The 23,936-nt window shown below is 42.3% G+C and overlaps 1 protein-coding gene and 1 long non-coding RNA gene across 6 annotated transcripts in view; one reads left to right on the forward strand and one right to left on the reverse strand.

The window, feature by feature from the left end:
• The window catches only part of LOC309608145, a 291,497-nt gene that overhangs the window by 169,228 nt on the left and 98,333 nt on the right, over nt 1-23,936 (forward strand). For all 4 annotated transcript variants that reach the window (XR_014232690.1, XR_014232691.1, XR_014232692.1 and 1 more), the window contains exon 2: nt 5,584-5,701. This is a non-coding gene — a long non-coding RNA (uncharacterized lncRNA). The remainder of the gene's footprint in view (nt 1-5,583; nt 5,702-23,936) is intronic.
• Nucleotides 3,721-23,936, reverse strand: part of GRM7 (glutamate metabotropic receptor 7) — a 1,142,612-nt gene continuing 1,122,396 nt past the window's right edge. For both annotated transcript variants that reach the window (XM_082347526.1, XM_082347524.1), the window contains one exon: nt 3,721-4,896. In XM_082347526.1, coding sequence (XP_082203652.1) covers nt 4,847-4,896 — 50 coding nt within the window. In that variant the 3' untranslated portion in view covers nt 3,721-4,846. The remainder of the gene's footprint in view (nt 4,897-23,936) is intronic.

Below are 23,936 nucleotides of genomic sequence, written 5' to 3' on the forward strand. Positions count from 1 at the left end.
TAGGACTGATGGTCTGACTTCTCTTTTGTGATGGAGAGTCACAGAACTGCTGTTGATTTTCACAAGCTGTATTTTGCTCTGGTTCACTTCTCTTTCTCTCCTTCCTCCCTTCCTCCCTTCCTCCCTTCCTCCCTCCCTCCCTCCCTCCCTCCTTCCCTCCCTTCCTTCCTCCCTCCCTCCCTCCTTCCCTCCCTTCCTCCCTTCCCACAGGATGATTATTCCTGCCATTTTGGGGGGGTTCTAGTTTCTAACTGGAGAAGTGACCACAGCTATGTCTGTGCAATGCTGATGAATGCACTGAAGTCAGTCAAGTCATGGGTTTCTGGTGGAAGCCTCCAGGGCCCTGCTCTGGGTGCTCTCATCGCCCAGAATGGCATCACCACCTTGGCTGAGGATTGGTAAAGCAGGCTTATCACCCCCATGGCAGTGGGCGGGATAGAGAATAGATATGAATATCAGGATCTAAACAGACAGTCGAGAGAGGGCATGATACATCAGTTACCTAAAGATTATTTATTCATTTAGTTATTTTTAATTTTATGTTTTATTCAAGTAAGAGCAACAGAGCTGGGGGGCTTGAAAGATGGAGTTTGCTTAAATTTGTGATACTTTTAAGATTCACAGAATACACTTAAAGCAAAGATGAAATTATTTTAGTTGCAGTGAAGATACAAGAAGATCCCAAAGGATCTTCACGGAATGAAGCGGTGAGTAGAATTTCACCCGAAGGTAATTTAGAGGGGGAAAATGTCAAATAAGAAATAATGTAGCAGCAGCAATCGGTTGGGGGATTTGAGGGATTTTAGTCCATTGGAGCCTAATTGCTTTTGTGTGTGTGAAGTGGCGGCCAAAAGCCCTGCCGGATGCCTTAGGCTGCGTTCATCACTGACCACAACAAAGCGATTCTTCTTCCCCTCCCGGCCCCCAGGCCACCCAGCAACACTTTTAGGTTACTGTGTTCAGACTTGGTTGACATATTTTGATTATGAAGTTAACATTCTGGAACAAGTTCACAGAGGGTGGCCTGATTCATGAAAAGACTTGAATCCACGTCTTAGTCCCATTGTAAAGGGGGAGACATGAAGGACCCCGGGGTGTGGATTTCTGGAGATTGCAAGGCTGGAAAGTGGTGCAGCTCAGTGCTGTAACCGAGGCTTTCTGATTCTGAATCCAGGGCCTTCCGGCTCTAGCATCTCCCTGTCATTTTCCTTCCTCCATCAGATGAAAGGGTTTCTGATGCAGAATATCCCACTATCTGGACAGTCTCCCACGTCACTTCCTAGGAAGACTGGTTCATCTTCTGATGAAAAGAAACCCCTCCTAATAGTAATAGCTTCTCCTTTACTGCTCAGGCTGAGTGTCAGGTCTTCCCATGTCTCCTCTCTCTCCCTCTCGGTCACTGGAGCTTTGTCTGTCCTTACAGATCCAGCCTCAGTCCCTCTGGACACAGCCTCTACAACCACCTGCCTGGGCTCCCCAGCCCTCCTTCTGTATTCTCCAGCTCTTTAGCTTCATCCTTTCATTCTTTCTTTGCCTAGTTCCTTCACAAATATTGATGGAGTGTGCCTATTCCTTGTCAAGCACTTCTGAGTACTGGGATATTATAGTAAGCAAAACAGAGCGTATCTCTTATCTCCTAGATCTTACTGCAGAGGTGAGTGACACACACAAAGAAGCAAATCTGTGAAGTCAGATAATGATGTGTTGTTAAAAAAATAATAATAAAGCAGGTTGATGGGTTCACTGCGATGCGGGGGACTGCCCTGTTCAATATGGTCAGAAAAGACCTCTGACGCAATGATGTTTAAGAAGAAACTGGAAAGGAGTGAGGAAGTGAAGCAGGCAGATACTTGGGGAGAGAGAAAGATTGTTAGGCCAGAGAACAGAGGTGGGATATTCTTGATTTATTTGAGGAAGAGCGAGGGGATATGTGTGGCTTGGGGCGAGTGGGCGTCCATTTTGCTGCCTGCTATTGACGGTGCATCCTAATATATGCTCATGTATTAGAAGTATTTCTAATAACACTGTCCTACGGCGCGACAGACACACTTGAACTCAGCTACTGGGTTCGGGACGGGGATTGCGGACAATGGCTGGGAACTGCATTTTGAGGATTAAATAAGTTAATGTATATAAAGCGTACATTGTAATGCATATGATAGGGATGAAGTGTAGAATGCATGTAAAGTATGTAATATATAAAAATAACAATGCCTTGTACGTAGTGCTGCAGAAGCTTTAGCTTTGATACTTATCATTACCTGATCGCTGTTACCTCCATTCTGCCCCGAGAATCCAGGAGCAGAGCAAAGGTCTTTGGCCGTAGCTCTTTCCAATCCTAAGTGGAGTTGCTTTTGTTATTTCCTGTGCACTCTGGGTTCTACATTATCAGGAAAGGCTCTTACATAACTTCTTTGTGAAAATGATTTCTACTACGTGGCCAGAAGGCAGTCGGGCTTGCCCATGCGCTATTTTACAGGTTCCATTTCCATGTCTGGAATGAGAAAGCAATGCACACAGTTTTATTTTTAAGACAAAATGTAAAAACCATGTTGGTGCTGATGTGCCTTGTAGGAGTGGTGGTCATAACAGCTAACGTGTATAGTAAGTTAACCAAATGCCAAGCGCTGTTCTAAGCCCTTTCATGGATTTTCTCTTAATCCTCCCAGCCCCGTTGAGATAGGTAGTGGTATTAACTTGTTTTCCAGTTGAGGAAATGGAGGCTTCAGAACGTTTCTAGAATATTTCTGTAATGTCCTGCAGGACAGCTGGCAGGAGGGGAGCCAGGTTTTATAATACATCGTTTGGCTCTACAGCTTGAAAATACGGATAATCCAAACTCACTTCTGCTGTGATTTGCATTTCTCCCCATGGTCTATTCTTTGAAGGGTGTTTCAGAGATAGGAAAACCCGGGAGATAGATTCGTTTTTCTCAGTCCGATAGTGAAATGAGTTTTCTATTCTTTGCACACACGTTACCTGAGCCAAGAGAGCTGAGGGGCGGCAGGAAGAGGTCAACAGATGCCAAAGGTAAAATCAGGTGTGGGTTTTATCATTCACAGTAGAAAGTGAGTCACAGATGCGCAGTGGTTCCTTGAAATCCATTTTGGATTTGGGGGTCCAACCCTGAGTGCTAAGGACCAATGCAACCCTCTGCAAATGGACATTATTTTATGCTCCTGACACCCAAGTTACTACGAGTTGGTCTGTGAGGGCATTTCCTACTGTTGAATTTTAGTAACCCCAGGTCTTAATCTTACTATCAGCATGACCAACCTGTTTATTTGAAAACAGAGACAAATGCTGTATAATTGTTATCTTTACTTCTCTTTTGGTTAAGTTTTGGGGAGATGTTTATCTTTTCACTACATTGCCCCAGACTGCTTTTTATTGACGCTCGTGTTTCTTCTTTATTCCCTCTTCCCTCCAGCACTTTTGCTATCTTGGATAGGTAGTTTTCTGAGAAAATGTCTGAGGTTGTCATGTCTCAACTTCAATTATGAAGAAGCAAAATGCATGGGCTTAGTGACAGCTTTTCTATGAGAGAATTTAGCACCTCTGGGTTAATATATGTATATCAGCTACAGCTTCATTGTGGGCTAAAACTTGTTGTTTTAACACATTTGGCTGTCTGCATTCCTCCCTAACTTAAAATTTGTATGAAATCAACTGTCACTAAAAAGGGATAAACAACTAAAAATATTTATTGCGGGAAATAAAAAAGTTAACCAAAGTATTTTATTGATACATTCTTGGACAATATCACAGAATTGAAAGAAAATGGAAAGGGGTATTGTTCAGCGAGGGTGTTTTTCCACTAAATTGGCACATGAGCAGCAGAATTAACGAAAGTACTTATTACAAACAGTAGAAAACACACATGCTTTTTGTTTTTCAAGTCCTTATCACACTGGGCAGTCATAGGGGGGCATGAACCAAACCTCAAGACATGAAAACTCCATATTCTTTTCTTCAAATAGCTTAATCATTATGAAAATTATTGCAAAACACCCATATCCTAATTAAAATAACAAAAGAGAACACAAATACAAATATTGAACATAAATGATTAACGTGTACTGTCAAATACATTACTGGCATGCATTCCAAAGATCAAGACCTCTATTCCATTCAGCCAATACCTTTCTTCCGTGTGCCCTATCTTATACCAAAGATAGGTGGGGTATACTTTCTCAGCACAGTTTTTGGTCTTTAAATATCTTTTTTGTCTTAAAAAAAATAACATGATTTGCAGCGGTACTATAATCATAATTATACAGTCATGTACATACATTTTTCATTTTAGTCTGCTGAGATCTTTTTTAAAATTTTAATTGTTTGAAGGTTTTCCCAAATATCCCGCCGTCTGGGAGGGTAGGGTTCTATGGAAAGAGGGCGTTCGAAAACAAACAGTGAACTGAGGTACAACATTGGATGGCAAAGTGCAAAAGTCCTCACAAACTGTACAGAAAGTTTCAAAACCTTGCAGCCTGGAAGTACAGACATAGAAAGACAGGTCAGCCCCAAAACAGTCACTAAGGCTCTCAAAGCTTCACCCTAAAGAGCCTGGGTGGGACTTGAGTCTCAATGCTCCCTTTGGTAGGGAAGGTCCAAAATTGCAGCCGAGTTGGCAGTGCTGATGCCAGTGACTTATTAAGCCAAGATAAAGTAAGAATATTTCATAAAGCAGCTGTGTAGGACACTTGGATCCTCTATCATTGGTCTCCCAGCCGGGGATGCTCCTCCGGTGATGGGCAGCGGGCAGGACCAAAAGAGTCCTATGCCAGGTTGCGTGACAAAATAACTGAGGGTCTTCCTCCTCCAGGGTTCCATGGAATGGAAAAGGTTAGATAACCAGGTTATTATAACTGACATACTTCTTTTTTGCAGCAGGGCCTGAAAGAGAAATGTGAAAGAGTCAGTCGTGACAATGACTCTATTTGCAAAGGTAGAAGCAGAATTAGATCTATGGTGACTTGGGTGCCAGGGCAAGATGGGACAACGCAAATCGTGCTGGATTTCTTTGACTACTTGTAGGATTTTGTCCACTAAAATCTGCTGTGCCCAGCAATTCTCAAACCATCTGGGTTCTCTATTCTGAAGTATCTCCAACCTCCTTTTTTATGGTCCGTACCGTGAATAAATTTATCAGTCCGTGTCATGCTTTGTAATTAGCTCAAAGGACCCACCCATGTTGCAGTAAATTTCCTTCTGTGATCTTCTCCCAGACCTTCTTATAATAAATGGCCTTTGCTTGGCAAAGGTCTGTCCTGGGTCACTGGAATTAATTTAGGTTGGCTACAGATTAGACCAACCAGAGTGCCTTCTCTGGTTCTGATTTACACAATCAAATTACTATAGATTGACTTTTATAGTGTTCTCATCAGTAAGTCGTAAATGGTAATTTGCAGAATTGTTTCCATCAAGGTTTGAAGCTTACTTAAATCTGCCCAGAATTTCAGCATGCACAGGCTACATTTGTTTTTCTTAAACGTACACTACTTTCTTTTTCTATTTGATATAGTGATTTCAGGACTCATCTTCACACACTCCCTCACTTATTCATTCATTTATTTTATGCAGGTATGTCTCAGCTGCCTACCATATGGCAAACAAGAGGCGAGGCACTGGTGAGCAGCTGATGAGTAAATCAGACCCTTTCCTGTCCTTGTGCTGGAAATAAAGACACCAAGATCCCAAGGTACATCTCTGCTTTATGTTTTAGTTCTCTATACCTGCTGTCATGAGACATGCTTTGTGGTTTTGCATCAGCTTCTGTTGGACACAAGATAACCATCATGTAGCATTTACTGATGACTTTATTTACCATTCTTAGGTTCTAAATTCTTTTGTTCATTTAGCACAAACAAGTTGCAAGAATTCTTCCAGAACTCTTTTTTTTTTTTTAAATATATTTATTTATTTATTTGGTTGTGCTGGGTCTTAGTTGCGGCAGGCGGGTGGGCTTCTTAGCTGTGGCTTGCAAACTCCTGGTTGCGGCATGCATGTGGGATCTAGTTCCCTGACCAGGGATCGAACCCGGGCCCCCTGCATTGGGACCGCGGAGTCTTAACCACTGTGCCACCAGGGAAGTCCCCAGAACTCTTAAGTAGGGATTTCTGTGTGAATTTAGAGGCAGGGAGAAGCCACAGTAACATACCAAGAGAGGGTTTGTATCTGTGAACTCTGAGAAATGCAGCCAGTATGTTACAAAAGTATATACAAGACTGATCTTAGGTTCTGGATTAAATATTGAGACTCTCCTTCTGACAAATTCTGGTTTGAGGACGTAGGCTCATTTCTCTAGTCAATCATGTTGCATTTATTAACTAAAATTAGAATGAAAATATTATGTTATTGTATTATTATAATATATCTTATATATATATTATAATTATATGAAATTGAGGGTCTCCTGGAGAATCCGTTGTGAGACTGGTCACTGTGCGTCCCCGGTTGATAAACGCGTGGCTTCATCAATGCCTCTGTCTTCTAAGGAGGTTCTCGTTATCACAGCCTTCGCTGTCTTCAGTGATATGCTTGGTTTGAGGACATGTAGGAAAACTTCCTAAAGATTTTTTTTTTTTTTTTTTTTTTTTTTTTTTTTTTTACCCTGAAGCCTATTTACAGTGTTGCAGCTAGAGAAACCCAGCTTGACAGTTGCAAGAAATAGTCACAGCATGCCTTGTCAAATGCCAACATAGTAATCATCCTCAGGACAAAGGGAAGAAAAACAAACACAAAACCCAGAAGCTTATCCTGACCTAAATATCTAAGACAACCTCTATTGCATGGTTAATTAAGACTATTTTCTATATAACCATAACTGTCTAGTGAAAAAAGCCAAACGTATTTGAAATTCCTCAAACAGTTTACTTTAAAACACCAATTACTCAGAAAGAATCTTTGTCGAAAGAGTAAGAAACCTAGAAAATATTGTCCATGAATTGCAAATCTGAGCATTCGTTTGCATTAAACTATAATCAAGATGAGGTTATATTTTTAAAAAAACAACTAGAAGGGATGATAAAAACGGGAATTCACTGTTGCTTGGCATGGATTATCTTCTTGTGTTCTCTAGTAACCTTGAGATGAGGGCTGATGAGGCTGCATTTGGATTCACCTGTCTCAGGGTCTGATTCAGCTCTAGCACTTACTTGAGGTGTGACCTAGACCGGTCCCATGACACTGAACTTCTCTGAGCCTTTGTAAAATAGGTAGAATAATTGTCACCCTGCAGGTTGTTAATGGCACAAATATATGAAATATCCTAGTTTCTCATCTGATAACATAATGCATAAATGTATTTTTAAATTACAAAGTTCTGTATAGATGATTAGCCCCAGTGCATGCTTTCTTTGCAGAACAGCTGAGAGACATGGCAGCAAAATGATAATGGAGTTGTGTAAATCCTAGAATGACAATTTCTTTCTTTTCCTTTTTTTTTTTTTTTTTTTAAGAGCAGAGAAAGGTTTACTGCAGGGCCAAGCAAGGAGAACGGGTGGCTTGAGCTCAAAAACCCTGAACTCCTAGAATGACAATTTCTGTACTTTGCAGAGCACTGACCAACATATTGGAATGTTTATTTTTAAACCATTGTAGCCTTATGAGTAAATAAAATAAGTGTCTATGGTGTCTGATAATTCCATTTATTTGAATAGCAATGTAGTTTACGGCCTAGGAAAGAAAATTGCTTAGCTCTAAATAGTCGTGCAGTGAAATACTCTCTAAGGAAATAGACTTTTTATTGTTAAATAGCTACAGTTTTTTTCTTTTAAAAAATTGTAAGTTTCAAGGAACAATAGGAATGTAAGGCATGGTCCCTACTGAATTTTAAAAATTATCTTTATCAGAAGTTCTCAAAGCAAGGGATCTTGAAGAGTTGATGTTTACAGTGAGGCAGTGCTGTGGACACTGGTTTCTGGAATGAATTACTAACACACCCTTGCTAGTTAAGAAAGATCAGACATTCCAGCTTATTCTTGGTGTTTTGTCAAAATCAAGCTCAATTAACTTCAGTGAATTAGTTGTTTTCTCCTTAATTTTCTCTGAGCCTTTTTGTCCCACAAAAATTTCTCAAAGTGTGTCTGTGAAGTGCTTGCCACTCAGATTATAGGAAGTGAAGGATAAAAGACAAAAATGGAGAAGAACTTGAGTCTAATGGATATTGTAAGAAACACTGAATTATGGGAAACTGTGAATAAGTAAAATTAAATAGGGCTCTTTTCTCTACTCCATATTTAATTTCTTATTTTTTAAATAACAAGGAATTCTATAGTTTAGTAACAAAGACTATGTGTTTTCCTGAGCTATTTTAAAAATTTTATATGTGTGTATAGATATGTGCTTATCAAGTGTGTGTGTGTGAAGTGATTCAAACAGCTATAGAAGGTGAACATAATATATCACAGCCTCCAAAATAAGACATTAACATATTGACATCTTTGCTCCACATGCCCCTCCATCCGCCCGTGGGAAATAAAACAGAGTGGAAGCCACCCCGGCACCCCCCAGACTTCCCCATCCCCCCTGCCAGTCTTCTCTTGCCCCTCCCCCCCACCAAGGCTATCATTCTCATATTGGTCTGGGTTCTTCCCAGTGTGGTTTCATACCGCTATTGTGTTGTTGCCCATAAACTATAGCTAGGCATTGCTTTGTGTTTTTTATTAAATATCCACAAAAATGGTATCATTCTGCCCATAGTCTTTCGCAAACTGTTTTTCATATAACTTTGTGGCTTTAAGATTTATTTATGTTGATTTGGTCATTGTAGTTACTGTAGAGTTTTCTTTTATCAACACGGAAAAATTTCTCTAACTCTTTTCTTACTGATGGACTCTACTTTCTGTTTCCAATAACAAACAATGCTAGTGTCTGAAAAACAACATCAGTTACAGAGTTAGGTAACAAAGCTATAGACCAGGAGAAATTATTTGCTACATATTTAACTGACAAATGATTGATACCCAAAATTTTTAAAATGTATAAAAGACAACTTATTAAAAAAGGAAGGTATAAAAAGGTAATTTGTAGTGAAGAAGAACAAATGAAAAATGCTCAACCTCATCAATTTGAAAAACACCAATTAAAATAATAAGAAGATAGTATTTCATGCCCATATCCTTACAAAATAAAAACGTGTGCTGATACCATGAATTGGTGAAGGTGTGAAGAAGTAGAAATTCTTAGGCCACACTGGTGGAAATGTAGATTAGTAAGATCACATGGGAGACATGTCTGGAAATATCTAGAAAGGTGAAGATAGTCATACCATGGACTCAGCAGTTTCCTTAACTGGTTACCTCCTGCTCTTTTCTTGGGTTGTAGTTTCCCAAAGTCACTTTCTCCAGGAAGCCTTTCCTGACCCCCTGCATTCAAGCCAGCTGTCCCTGCTCCTCTTTCATGGCCTTTCTATTTTTCCTTTGTTGTCCTTAACACAACCAGGGCGCATCACTTATTCTCATGTTTCCAACATTAGCTCTCCCAGGACCTTTTCTTCCAATTGCGTAGGGAGTGTGTAATACATAGTCATTGCTCAATATTTATTACTATATGTAATAATATATTGTTTAGTATGTGTTCTTATAGAAGGGCCTCTGCTCTCTGAAGTTCTTGTCAGCACTACGAGGATCCTAGGGGGGAAATAGAGCACAAAAAATACGTGGGAACATCATGCACTTTGCCATCATTTTTTTTCCTCAGTGTCCCTGTGGTGCTGTTATGTACAAAGCTAACCATTGTTATAGCTCCTCAGATTTCATTTGTAAGTTAAACCACAGCGCTCTTTTTTCCCACTTTAGCATCCAAGGAGGGCCAAAATAGCCCAGCTAAAATTGAGAGATCAATTTTCAATTCTGCCATGAAAGGAGTCAATGAACATTTGTGTTTCTTTAAAAAACCTAATTGGTGCTTTAAGATGTAGAACGTCAAAGACAGGTTTACACAGTTCTTAAAATATGCATTTAAGGCAAATATATGAAGTCTCCGTTTTGAAACATCTTTCAGCTTAGCCAAGCTAATATCTGGGTAATTTGATTGAGGCCGTATATGTTTTGCCTTGGAAAATAAAGATGCACTGAATTACTGCATCACAGATCTCCGCTTTTTCCTGTTATGCGCTCTGCCTGGGCATTGAAACACGTCTGTGTATTTGCAGTTTAAGTATATCATGGATCCCAGCATTCTGGAGCATATTATAGATGCAGCGCAATGATGCGTCCAATATTGACGCTGTGCGTCAAAGCCCTTCTTAAGGGTAATGGTATAAATAAGGCGAGAGTGATAAAACAGTAGCAGAATAGTACTTAGTGATCACAGATGAAAAGCTGGAGCTAAAATCCCGGCCTTGCTCTTTGGGGGCAGGAGATTCACGGTCTGTCATCCTTCATTCATTTCATCACCTGTTACCAAGAGTTCACAGTGTGCTAGTAGTTTGGCTAATCATCGGTGGCACAAAGCTAGGGAAAAATAGTCTCTATCCTGGAACAGTTCCTGGTTCAGTGCAGTTCAACACATATTTATTGAGCACCTACGCTGTGTCAGACACTGTTATAGGCGGGGTGATATAGCTGTGTTACACTGCGGTGCAGTTCCTCCTTTTATGGCGCTTATGTTCTACTACAGGAAGGCAGATCGTTAAAAAAAAAAAAAAAAGTAGATACAGCCAATTCCTATTATTCATAGTTGCTGTATTCTATGAAGTTGCTGTAAACACTGAATTAGTGAATACTAAACCATTGCTCCTAGGGGAAGCATAGGGCCAGGTTCCTGTGAGCCTCAGGTCACACCATTTCTGTCAACCAATAAATACGTAACCTTGTTGTATGTTTGTTTCTGTTTAAAGAAACTTTGTTTAACATCTAGTGTTGATTCATTATTACCATTGAACTCATGGTCAGTAGGACTACAGCCCATGCCTGAACAAAGCTTATCTAACAGTGTCTTTTTCTCTGTAAGGCACATCACACCCACCCTGCACTTAAGGAACACTAGACAGCACTGCGGCACTCTGCCCAGTGTAAAATCACCCAAAGAAGTACAAAAATGTGAAATACAAGTATTAAATAGACTGCAAAGACACGCTTTTTTTTTGCACATCATGAGAGCTGAAACCCTTGTCGGCCTGAGCTTAGAATGTGTACGTCCAGTGACAAATATGCTCTACATATGTCCACAAACAACTGCCAAAAAACACCACAGTGTTGGTTTTGGTGATACAAATCAGTCTTAGTGGGTAGGTGAGTCTGCAAATTGGGAACCCATGAATAATGAGGACCAACACAATGATGATGTCAGACGATCTCAGACACCTGTGGAAAGGCTGCCGGAGGGGGTATAGAGGGACTGGGCAAAGGTCGCTGTCCTCAAAAAGGTGGCAGTTGAGGTTCAAAGGGGGATGTCATCTGAGCAGAGTTTGGAAGGAGATGAGAGAGAAGCTGTGCAGATACTTGGATCACAGAGTGATGGCAGGTGCAGAGCCCTGAGGCTAGGCTGGCAGCTGAAAGGCCAGGAGGCTGGAACAAAGAGAGTGAACAGAAAGGTGCGTGGAGAATTCCAGCCCTGGCAGGAGGTGGTATCACTAACGTGCGCACAGAGGAAGGGTGGAAAATCGTGCCTGAGGCACTCAGGAGAGGTTTCAAAGTAGAGGGAATATGGAATCGTGCTTGAGCAGTGAATTGGAGACACTTCCCGGCCTGGGGGCATGGGTGTCAGGGCACAGGTGTTGAACATTCCACCTGGAGGGTACCACGTTAGCTTTTTCTGTGAAGAAGCTGAGGGTTTAGAGAGAATAGCAAAAAGTTTGAAGAGTTCGGCCTGTACAGGGCTCATGCAGAGAAGAAAGAATGCTGGAAGAGATGGCAAGGGAGGTTAATCTGATCGCCGAGCGTATTTTATGCTGCATATAAGGTTCTGGATATTAGGATGAACTGTGAGAATTTAGTGCCAGTATTTGAAAGAAGGAGAGAGGGTTCCAACAGTAGCCTGAAGGATGGATTGGAAATGGAGTAGAGGTAGAGGATGGTAAGTGCAGGAAGGGAGATCAGCTTGGAGGTGATGGAGTGGTTAGGATTGTGTTTGTGTTAGGTGGAATTCCAGGACAATACTACAGTGGGGTTCTTGATGAGGAAGCATCTCCTGGGGCCACGTTTGCCCTCACCACCACCATGCTCTCTTGGGGATGAGAACATGAGCAAGAGCCTTCTTGGCCGTTGTCATGGGGAAGCATCCTTGAGACCTGAGCTATATTGTTTTTCTGTTTGGTTTTTAATTTGGAAGGGACTGTGTGTGACATGGCAGTCAAGTTCTGTTGAGTTCGGTTCAACTGACTCTTGTTTTGTGGCCGCAGATCATAGAGGACCAGTGGGCTCAAAGGAGAGGAAACCAGAGAAGACTCCTGGCCTAGGCAGAGAAAAGAGGTGAAGGAAACCTTAACTTTCCTTCCTTTCTTGGAATCCAGCTGAGCTTAACTTTGTGGGCAAAAGGCAGGGCTTGAGAACTGAAGCTCTGTCCCGAAATAAAGATGGCTGGAGTATCCCATGGACTGTATATTTGGGAATCCTGGCTTCGGAAGATGGAAGGATTAGATTCTACGACAGGTAATAGAAATTAGGCGAAGCTTCACTTCACAACAAATATACAGCAGATGTCTACTAAGTGTTAAACACTGGTTGCTGGGGATACAGAGGGAATAAGACATGCCCCTGTCCTCAAGGAGCTCTCAGTCTAATAGGCCAGATTCCCAAAACTATGTACATACACATACATATATCACAAAATGAATGAAGGATGGTAAGTCTTTGGCGTGAAATTAGTTGAAACTAATGACAGGGAGCCTCCTCACGTCTCTGTCTGATAGTCCTTAAAACTTCCCCCTTTGGCTTTATGCTTTCTGCCAGGATTTTTTCTCCTTCCTTCTGAGATAAATGCAAAGTGGTAAGGAGCCTGGTATTCCTGCCCCGATCTGTTTCCCGGAGCACGAAAGTCCTCTGAACTTCATAGCTATAGGGCAGTTCTTCTCGTCACCCAGTCAAAGGCAACGGAAGAGTTGTTTATCATAGAGAATGGTCAGGAGTAATCACAACTATTAGTTGAAGGAAGAGAAAAGAGACTTTGTATTCAGATAAAAGATGGACGGAACAGACCCCCTAACCATTCCATGCCTGAGTAGAGACAGGGGCTTCTATTGCAGAAACCGAAGGAGAGCCCCAGAAACTGCTCGTGGCTGGGGTCTAATGTTAGCAAGCCTGCTTCTCTCACTCTGGGCTCCCGTTACCAATCACAACCACACAACCTGTGCTTGACTCTACTCCTTCCATATTTTCCACCTTCATTGTTCTCTATAGCAGTGCTTTCTCTCCTCCTCTTTTCTTATACACATTGCAAGTCTGTTGCTGTATTTTGTGTAGGGTGGATTGAGATTGGCATTGAAGGTTAACCCCTTCGATGCCAATCTCGATATTAGGTTCAGGGTGTTTAAGATTATTTAACAATCCCTAGGGAGATCTATCAAATTCCTAATTTTAAATTGACGGTTTACAGTTTTTCCTTCAATGTATTCTGTTTGCCCTGAGGCTGTCGCATGGACCTGTCCACAGTGCCTGTTCCTCTTTGAACTCTTGGTCAGATAACTTGGGATGTAACTTGACGGATTCTAATAGGAGACTGGAATTCCCATTACTAGAATTCAGCAGGGGTTTGTGGAAGTGCGCACTTACCTGGATTCAAGGCACTGGGTCTGGAGAGATTTGACGGGGAAGTTCAGGGTTGCCGTGTATAGGGAGGGATAAAGAGACTGAAGCTAGGAGACCGGGGACTGAGTGTTGAGTGCTGTTAGAGGATTACAATGAACTTGCTTAGACGTGATAATGAGATAACGGTAAAGTTGGAGAATGTCTGCATTCTGCAATGAGCTGAATTAGTTTGGAGTAATGTCTCATGGTATCTGATATAACGGACCTTTAAGTGGCTCAAGTCAAAAACACACAGACATATATGAATCTAATATAGTAAAATATTAACAGTGAGTATCTCAGTGGTGGATTATACCACTACTCTTTCCACTTTTCTGAATGTTTGAAAAGTTTCACGTCCAAAGTGAAAGGTATGCTTCACAACTTTGCTGTGAAGTTGCCCTACCTTTATCTCATAATATCTGCCACCAAGAAGTAATACTCTCCAGGCAGTCATGTATCTCAGAGAAGTGATAAAAAGGAATTGCAGTACTTTCTGTGGCCTGGTGTAGAACTCTGACGATACTAATTCAAGAGTGATCATCAAAATACCCACCAGAGTAAAAGGCAAAGGAGTGGGAAGATATAAGGACACAAGGAATACAAGGATAACCACTAGTCAGCTGTATGACGTTGGGCAAGATACTTTAATCTCTCTGTGCCTCAGTTTCCTCATCTGGAAAATGGACATAATAATAACATCAATCTCTAGGGTCCTTAGGAAGATTAAATGAGTTAATATATGTAAGACACTTAGAATGGGGCTGGGTATAATTTTACTCAATATACGTAGCTATGATTAGTCTTCCCTCTGGATGCATTTAGAGAATCTCTCTCACACTCATAACACTGACTCGTTGTGTGCGCATATGCTTTTGCCTTGGAAGAAAGAGTTCCTTCCAAAGCAGAAGGTCAGGCTGCCTGTACAGGGAAACTAAATTAGTTGTTTGATTTTTGGATGCTGTTAGGGTGTCAGCAACGATCCTTGAGGAGGTTTAAGGAGTTGTCAGAGCACCTAGTGCATTTCATCTGTTCACTGGAGAAGGAATGTGTCAAGTCATTGTCACCATGTTTCCACTTCCATCCGGTTGCACTGCCATCATTAGCTAGCATTTCATCTCTGCAGAAGTGTGATACTGAAATCTTGCACTTTGAGAGGTTGTGTCGGTCAGCTGGAGGCAAAGGGGGAAGCTGGAGCTTGGCGTTTTCTCTTACGGCAAAAATGGCAGTTTCTTACTGTACTGACAGACTTGTATACGTAATCAATGGCTGCCGCTACTCCTACAGACAGTCCGTGTCATCTTCGTGCAGGATCGGAACTGGTCATCAGTGATTCTAGGAATGCTTATTGTAGCACCGTTAGGTTATTTGTGAAATCAATTGCTGGCGATTGTAAATGGGTATCTATTTATATATTGCTTTTATCCACTTTGATTTAATAAATTGGATCTCTGCCGATGAGTGCCCGAAGAATGTCAGTTGGATTAGCCGAAGCGAGTCATCCTCTGTTTATTCACTGCTCAATTTTGCAGTTAGGAATTGAGCTGTGTCTGCATTGATAAAGCAAAGTGAAGACTGGCCCAAGAATCAAGCTGATTCTATCAACAAGACGGAGACTGACGCTATCCATGGGCGTCTATGACACCTGAATGTGTATGAACATTGGGTCCATATTACCCAGGTTGGTTATCTAACAGACCTAGCAGTTATCACTCAAAATTCCATATTTTCCAGGAAGCTTTTAGGTACACAGCACACTAAATGACCTGTTACATCTCAAAGGGTGGTCTAACTTATACAATTTGATTAAAAACTGAATAGGGTGAATCCTTGTGGAGACAATCAACATTGCTGAGTTGATGGGACACTAAAATTTTTTTCTCTTGAGAGTTTTTCTCTCCAAGATGTTAAGAAATATGTCTCCTGGATGAGGTATCAATGAGTCCAGACTCGTGCTCTGAATGTAGTTGCGTTTGTTGAACACTTAAAATGTGCTAGACACTCCACTAAGCCCTTAATATTCACAAACCCTTTAATCCTTCCAGCCAGCCCTGCGAGGCAGGTACCAGTATTATTCCAACTTTACTAAAAGACATCGAGACTTAGGGAGACGAAGGAACACATCCAATGTCATATCAGATATTCCCACCATTTTTTTGTGTTTTTTTTTTCCCCACCTTTTTCGAACTTTGGTTTTTGCTAGAGCGAGAGAGGGCTAGGAGAGGTGGGCTGATGTTGTGGGCCATAGATACATCTCACTCAACAAACACTTACCGCGTATCTGCTCTATACCAGGCGGGGCTGGGCGGTAAGTTCCAAGGATGGCATCTCTGTGGCTCACTGCTTTTTGAGCTTTAGCACCCATCACCCCTTGATCTCCTTCCTGAAATTCCAGGCCCCAATCCCCACGAATGTTCAGCTTGTTGTAGGAAGCGGTGAATCCTGTAGGAGGTCTCAGTGACGGAACTGGCAGCCTGGATACTTAGATTCCAGGAGCCTGAGGAGTTCGCCTGTAGGCAGTGACGGGCCCTGACAGCAAAGCCTGTCCGGGAATGTTCCATTGCTTAGCCTTCCCTTCCTTCTCACCGGGGGAGCCAGTGCAGGACAGATACTTTGAAAAAGAAATGGGGTGTTCGTTTAGGCTCAGAGGGAAGATTTGAAATAGGTGTTGTGATCACAGGTCACTCTTTAAATTCAGAGAAAAGACTATGGCTGAGGAAGAAAGTTGAAGATTACCCAGCCTTTGCCTTCCCCCAGAGATGAAAAAGATGGCATTGCCCGAGTGGTGATGCCACTTAGTGGCGTGGGAGGTCATGTGAAGTTGGGGTTAACGAGAGGACTCTCAGGTCAGACTTCCGGGATAGAAATCCCAGTTTTGCTCTATAAACTGTGATCTTGTGAAAGGTCTCTACGCCTCAGATTTTTGGCCTTTAAATTGTTTACAGTATCAGGATGGTGACAGTGATGATGTTGGGAGGATCAAATGTAATGTGCTTATTAGCATAGTTCTGGGCACTTAAGAAGATGCTCTTTTCACCACCACCATCACCTCCATCTCCTTCACTGTTCCACCATCATAATTGTCATCATTGAAAGCTAGTCATCTCTACAAGATAAGGGAATTCAGGAAAATGGTCACATCTAAACTCAGCTGGTGTCCCGCATCTCATAGGATAAACTCCTTTCAGAGGATGTCATGTAGACACGAAATCGATGCGGCACTTGGAATTGCCAGTTTTGCTATTAGGTACTAGAGAGTTTTAAGGTCTGAAGACAGTCTCCATTGAAAACCCTTAGGCTCTTGGGGAGGAGCTTTCCAAGTCTATGCTACAGTGCGTAAGGAGACTATTTTTACAAAGAAAACACAGGAGCACAGTTAGAAGGTAGATTTTTACATCACTTCAGAAAATAAGAGTGCATCCCTAGATGATAGGGTTTGGCTAAAGAAATATTTTAATTTCTGGGAAATTCCATTGTTTTTGGTGACAGCAACACGGCAAATTCTTAAAATCTAGGTTGTTGCATTGCTAAGGAGACTAGAACTCTTTTTTCTTTCTGACAAGTATTTCCAAACAGTTAACTCTTCTCTGAGATAGTGACTGTTCCCTGGGAGATGTCACCTCAAACTGTCATAATAGTCACACCATTCACGCCACCATGACTACCTGTCTCATTGGGGTAAAACAGCAATCGGTCAATAAATATTTACCAAGTCCCTAACGTGAGCCATCTTCCATTGCAGGTTCTAGGGCTGTGATGGGTGCACAAACACATAAGGCATCACCCTAGCCTTCGAAGAACTTCTACACCGGTAGAAACCCTAAACTACTTAGGCACGTGCCAAGGTTGCCAACTTTAGCAAAATTGTCACCAAAGACCCCACTGCTCTAAAGGCAATCACTTGCCATTAATCAGTCCTCCATGACTTTCTGTTTATGATGTTGTTTCCTGGAACAGATGTAGACACCAGCCTGTCAAACAGGAAGTCCAGACTTATGGCTTGGTCCATGGTCCTTGCTCAAGTTGCCACCCCAGGTCTTTTGTGTGGGTGACTCCTGGCTTTTTTCATTTCTGTTTTCATTTGCAACGCCACTCTTCGTATGCTATTGGTGTACTGTCTCAATTTTCAGCTCCCCAGTGTCTAAGTGAATCACTTTTCTCCTTTCTCCTTTTGGCTGCCTTCCAGTAATGCCATGTTGTCATGTCTGAGGTCTCTTAGAGGCTTAGGACAACTCTTTCCTACTCTTTTCAGTGTTGCCTTGTCCCAAGGCCGCCTCCTTTGTTACCTCCCACACACTTAATGATGATCAGTCAGCTCGCTATTGAGGTTCTTTTGTCGATTGTGAGAAAAGTGGACAGAAGGGGCAAATATGGGATGAAGCTGAGCAAGACTCTAGGAGCCCTTAGACATTGGAAAGGGGATAATTTGAAATAGCTACATAAAGATAACTTGCTTAATAAGGGTAATGGTTAATATTTGTAGAGTGCTTGCCGTGCCCAGACATGGAACCATGCATTATAGACAGATCATCTCATCAGTGGTCTGAGAAGATGCTTTCATTCTCCCCATTTTGCAGATGGGGAAAGAGAGGCACAGCGAGGTTAAGTGTGACTCCCAAGATCACAGAGCTAGCTGAACCATTTGGCCATTTGGCTCCATAGTCCACGTCTGAACCACTGTGAACCCCTTCTTTTAATAGGCTTTGCGCTAGCTCTTCTACTTCTAGAAATTTCTAGAAAATGGAAGTACTGTAAAGCAAGAGAGGGGAGAAAATGAGTGAGCCAGGGTTTAATGACCTATGAGGTCCTTCCTGCTGGCCTGCTCTAGCATCCTTCTGATGCCCCAGTAAGTGAGAACTGAGAAAATGTAGTAGTGGGTTTTGAAAAGTGGAGAGCAGAGTTCTGTTCATAGTGGGTAGAATTTGCTCTTCTGAACACCCTTCTCCTTTCTCCCTGACTCTGAAGAAGCTCACACCTGGAAACAGAATCTCATTTCCGTCCAGCACTGAGGCCTCTCCCTTCCAGCTGCTGATGAGCCATTGTACCTGGCGAGCTACAGGTTGCCAACAGATGTCCAGAAACAAGTATATATCAGTTCTCAGTGGGACAAGAATTTGCTCTATCTTGGGCCCTTGTCTTTGAATCCAGGTTTCCGTTTAGCTTGCTATAACTTCTGCATTTGAACAATCTATCCATTGCTTCTCTAAAGACCAATTCAGGTAGGTGATGGATTGAAACATTCGTGATAGGAGAATCCTTTGGCTGAATGGCTGACTCTTTTCGGTCTCTCAGGGGAAATAAATACACCAGCAGTTTCCAGACCTTCTATCACTGTCTGTAGAATTCTCCAGTCAACCTGGTTTTACCTTTCCAAATCTGCAGTCAGCAAGAGGGTTGTGCTTTGCCTTTGTCTACTGGCAAAGACATTAGTCTGATTTCAACTTCTTTTTTTAAGATCAAAGTTTTGGAAGTATTTTCTAAACAACTTTTTTGATGATTTCAAAATGAAAACTCAAATTGGCCCACCTATAGTTCATCCATTTTTAGATGGGGAAGAAGAAACCAGTCAGCAATCAGCATTTTGAAAAGAGGGAAGGAAAAGAACGATCCATTTTCAAGAAATTAAGAGAATTCCAGGAAGATGTCCAATATTCTAAATTTCCACACTTGCAGTCTTTCTGTGTTTAGCACCAGCAGCCTGAAAAATGACCCCAAGTCCATTTCAGAACTCCCGTCTGCGCAGAAAAGATTAAATCATGCTCAGCACGCTTCACCAAATAAACAGAGTGAGGTGATTTATTTTTGAAAATAAGAATTTCAACGGTAAGGAATGAAACAAAGAGAGTTTATCAGGTAACCCCAAGTCAACCAGAAAATTCAATATGCCTTGAGCACCCGATTTCCCTTGCTCACTACTTAATCAGAGTGTTACTGAATCAGTTTGAATGAACTCACTCACTTTTCAACCAGCTGTTTTGGTGTCCTGTAAATACAGCCCAAATATCAATTTCTGTAACAGAGCCTACCATAAAAATAAAATCATTCAACCCACGGGATTAGGGTGTCCAAATGAACTATATTATGTATTCAACTTGGACTGGGGCTATTAATTTCATTCCATTTTGGTGTCCTCGGTGGCAGTTTGTAAGCAAACTCAGGCAATCCCAGCTCTGTCCGTGCCCTATATTCCCTTTCACAAAAAACCCTACAGAGGCTTTCTACTTCTTAATATATGCCCCGGGCTTTGACATGTTGACATGTAAAGTACTAAATATTAGTATTACTTTTGTGGGAAATGGTATTGGATAATGGTCGATTTCCAGACCCTCATTCATATTCTGAAAAGTATTATTTTCTCTGTGGGCAGAAGAAATGGAAATGAGAGCAATAAACATATCCCAGACCTTGGGTAGTTATGGAATGAGTGTGGGGAATTGCTGGCCAAAGGAGTAGATGTTTTAGAACGGACCATAAAAAGGAGACAGCTTGTGTGCCGTTAGCGAGATGCCAATGGGTGGGGGTATGTCCATCCTGTGTGTCTCTCAATTAGGAAACCATTCCCCTACAGCATGTTGGAAATCTCTCTATTGGCCAAAGTTCCAGACTTTGGGTTTTTTTCCGATACTCTGGCACGCAGGACACAGGATGGATTCCTTGGAAGGGGAGGGTCTGGTGGTACAAAGGAAGGTACTAGTCAGGAATTCAGGGGAGAGCATTAACACTGCAGAGGGGAACCTGGCCTAGGGGAGGGCACTGAGTTCCTGCAGTTTCTTTGTAGGAGGAGGTAGAAATGGCAAAAGGAGGAAAGGACACGCGCGCACACACACGCAGATAAAATGTAGTGGGAGGTGAAGAAAAATGGAGAAACAAATGATTTAAATTAAAAGAGGGCTGAATTTGTAATCTTTGAGTTAGATCTTCTTTCTCTCTGTGTATGCAGCATGTCTGTGAGGGACGTGGTAATAAGTGAGACTCTGGAAGCAAGCGTACTGGGAGTGTGAATCCCTGCACTGCCACTTGCTGTGTGACCTCGGGTAGGCTGGTTACCCCCTCTGTGCTTTCGTTTCCTTAACTGTTCTGTGTGAATACCAACAGAAGCTATTCATTGAGGGGTTCTGAGGATTCAATAACACTGACACTTAGGGATCATTTAATAAGCATTTGCTCTTATTATTATGTCAGTTCCTGATAAACATTCACGTGGCCTTCTGTCTCCTCGGTTGCTTTTCTTTGTCAGAGACACAGTTGGAGACAAGGTATAGAAATACAATATTTCAATTTTAAGAGAAGTGCTACCCATTTAATAGGAATTGTGTGATGAATTCCTTTGTGAACTCATTTTGGAGCCATAAGGGGTTCCAGAGTTCGGGTTTGCTGACTAAGGGACTGTATCTTTGGTGCTGGACTGCTCTTTGCTTGCATTCCCAACCTTTGGCATGTGTGGTGTTTGACTTTGCAAGTTAAGCCGCAGTGTGGTGTCGGCTCTTCTGGCTTGGGCATCTGAGGAGCGTCTCTGGAGTATCCGCCCCCCAGAAGCTCTGAGGGTCATGTGTTATTAGAGCAACTTGAACGTTTATTCAGATTTAACAGGAAACGTTTACGGAGCCCCGAGCTGGTGGGTTTGGCCTCTGTAAGTAGCCCTAGGATCCTCTCCATTCCATCTCAGCGCCACCAACCTCCCAAGGAAGTTTGGTGCCATTTCTAGGCCTTGCACAGACCCACAACCCAAGGGGTAGAGCTTCCAGAGGTTATTAGAAAGATCAAGCTCCGAGAGTGTGGCAGTTTCGATTTTCCTCTTCCCACAAGCCCAGAGGTGGAAGCCCAGGGCCATCTTCCTTTCTCCGTGGCTTCTCTTCCTCTTCCTCCACGTGGCCCAGAGAAACCAGACCAGGGGCTGCTGCCGAGGGTGAACAGGGGAGCTAGTTCTTCGAAGAAGCACCTCACTGCCTTGTGCTTTCCTCGCCTCCAGCTTTGACAGAAGGAATTTTCCACGTGCTGTGACCTCAGTTTGAACATAAGGGTTGATGCTACAGACCCAGCTAAGAGTAAGTCATCTGTTGCCCTGCTGTTCTGTCTGGTAAGCTGTACACACAGATTGCCCTTAGGGACCTGGCAGGGAATCCAGGTGATCATCGTGTCGCCTCCATCTTTGTCACTAGCCATCACCCCTTTTCCATTCAAAGATAAAGAAGATATTCTCCGTGCTCTGAAAGATCTTATTGTCTGTCTGTAATCTTTAATCATTCTTATTTAATCATGGTCACCTAAGTCAGTTTCCCTGCAGCGAAAATAGTATTTTCTTGTTTCAGTCCCTTAAGTTGAATAGCATGCAGTGCCATCTCTGAGTACCCGTAATACTGGCACTGAATGTGTGGTGTGTCCGGCTCTGAGAACATTAAGATGCCTCCTTGGAAATGGGTATTGACCACATTTAATGTGCTGTAATCACTCAGCGGATATAGCCACTTAACTACTTGAGTAAATTACATAATGGTTCTCCATAAGACTCTTCCACCTAAGGAAGTATTTACTGCCACACAAAGCAGCTGGGTCACAAGCAACGCTTACAGCTGAAGCAATTTATGTATATATTCAGAATTGCTTAGACACTTCCCAAAAGATTTCAAAGGAAGGGTATGCGATATTCTTCTAATTCCTTTAGGTAGAGATTCATCGTCTACCTGTCCCCTCCCCCCACTGCCCCTAAACACAGTTTCTTTTAGCTTACAAGGAACTTTTTTTAAAGAAACAGCCTTCTTGTAAACGTCTTTTAAATTTGAAAACATTTTTTCTCAAGAAGATTATATAAATTAGTACGAAAAATACAGAAAGGAAACGGCAGGATTGACCACAAAACAAATGAATAAAAAGCAGAATCAGCACTTGAAGCCACAGTAATTGATGGATAGTACGAATTCCAGTCAAGTTCTGGTCAATCCGCTAGCTATTGGGGTTTAAATACTGAACGTACGTGTTCTACTGCTCCAGTCCTTAGGAAATTCAGAATACTACAGTCGGGGAGGGGTTGGTATGTGATATCCATTTACTTAACCGTAAACCAGTTTTGGCTGAAACAAGTTCTGTTCCCAATAAAGTGGAACAAGGAACCAGCATATTGGAAATCATACTGTCTTTAATTTTTAGGTGATCTATGTTTGTTAGGGCCGTTCGTGTAAACATCTACAATTGAGAGTATCAGCTGAATCCATGGAAAAAGTGTCCAGTCTCTACAGATTGGATGTGAAGCACTTTGACCCTTGAATATCCAGATCAAACTTGGCTCAGATATTGGTAGAGAGGGTTGCAAAATTCCCTGTTGGGCCGTTCAGTGACAATCCCTTTCAAACCCACAGAAGCAGAAGGAGAGAGAAAGGGATCATTTCTCTCTGAAATGGAAAGGAATGTTTGTGGTCCTGGGAGAGCCTTGAATGCCCGTGTTTTTGGCAAGGAGAAGCTTGGGTTCAGCCATTGCTTTGGCTGGGAATAGAAGCCACCAGCTGGGGGGCTGTTCATCTGCTATTGGCTTGGAACCAAGATCGATGTAGCATCTTTCCACCTGCAAGTCTTCACTGATGGGAGCAAAGCCATGCGCCAACACCATCACCTCCACTGGGCGATGTTAGCTGTGGCTTGTGATGTGTCTCTTTGGACTTGGGAATAAATGGGCTTAGTTATACCCTTTCAGGATCCAACCAGTTCTTCAGCAGAGGAGTTTCTGCACAGAGGGAATGATGTGTTGGTGACTCTTGGCTGGTGCAACCACACTGCAGAGTAGATACACAAGTCAGCATGAGGCAGATTGGGAGAGCAGACCGGTGCCAAAGTGCCCTTTTCAAACTCTAATGTGCCTATGAATCACCTGGAGATCTTGTTAGACTGTAGATTCTGACCCAGTTAATCTGGGATGGAGCCTAAGCTTATGCATTTCTAACAAGCCCCAGGCAACGCTGCTATTGCTGCCCCACTGACCAGACGTTGACTCTAGCAAAGCATCAGAGACATTTCTGGAAATGTACATCCCTGTCAAGTCTGTTTATCACACCTGACCTTGATGGCACACACAATCAGAAGGAGAACTGGCACTTTACACGAGACTATGCAAATCATAAAAGTTGGTAGAACAGAAACAGACCCAGGTCGGATTTCGATCTTCCGTTTGAGATACCCAAATGGTTGCTGCAGTTCTCTATTCTTTGCTACAGAGGT

The sequence above is a fragment of the Balaenoptera borealis genome (assembly GCF_965194805.1).
Source record: "Balaenoptera borealis genome assembly, chromosome: 12".
Lineage (NCBI taxonomy): Eukaryota > Metazoa > Chordata > Mammalia > Artiodactyla > Balaenopteridae > Balaenoptera > Balaenoptera borealis.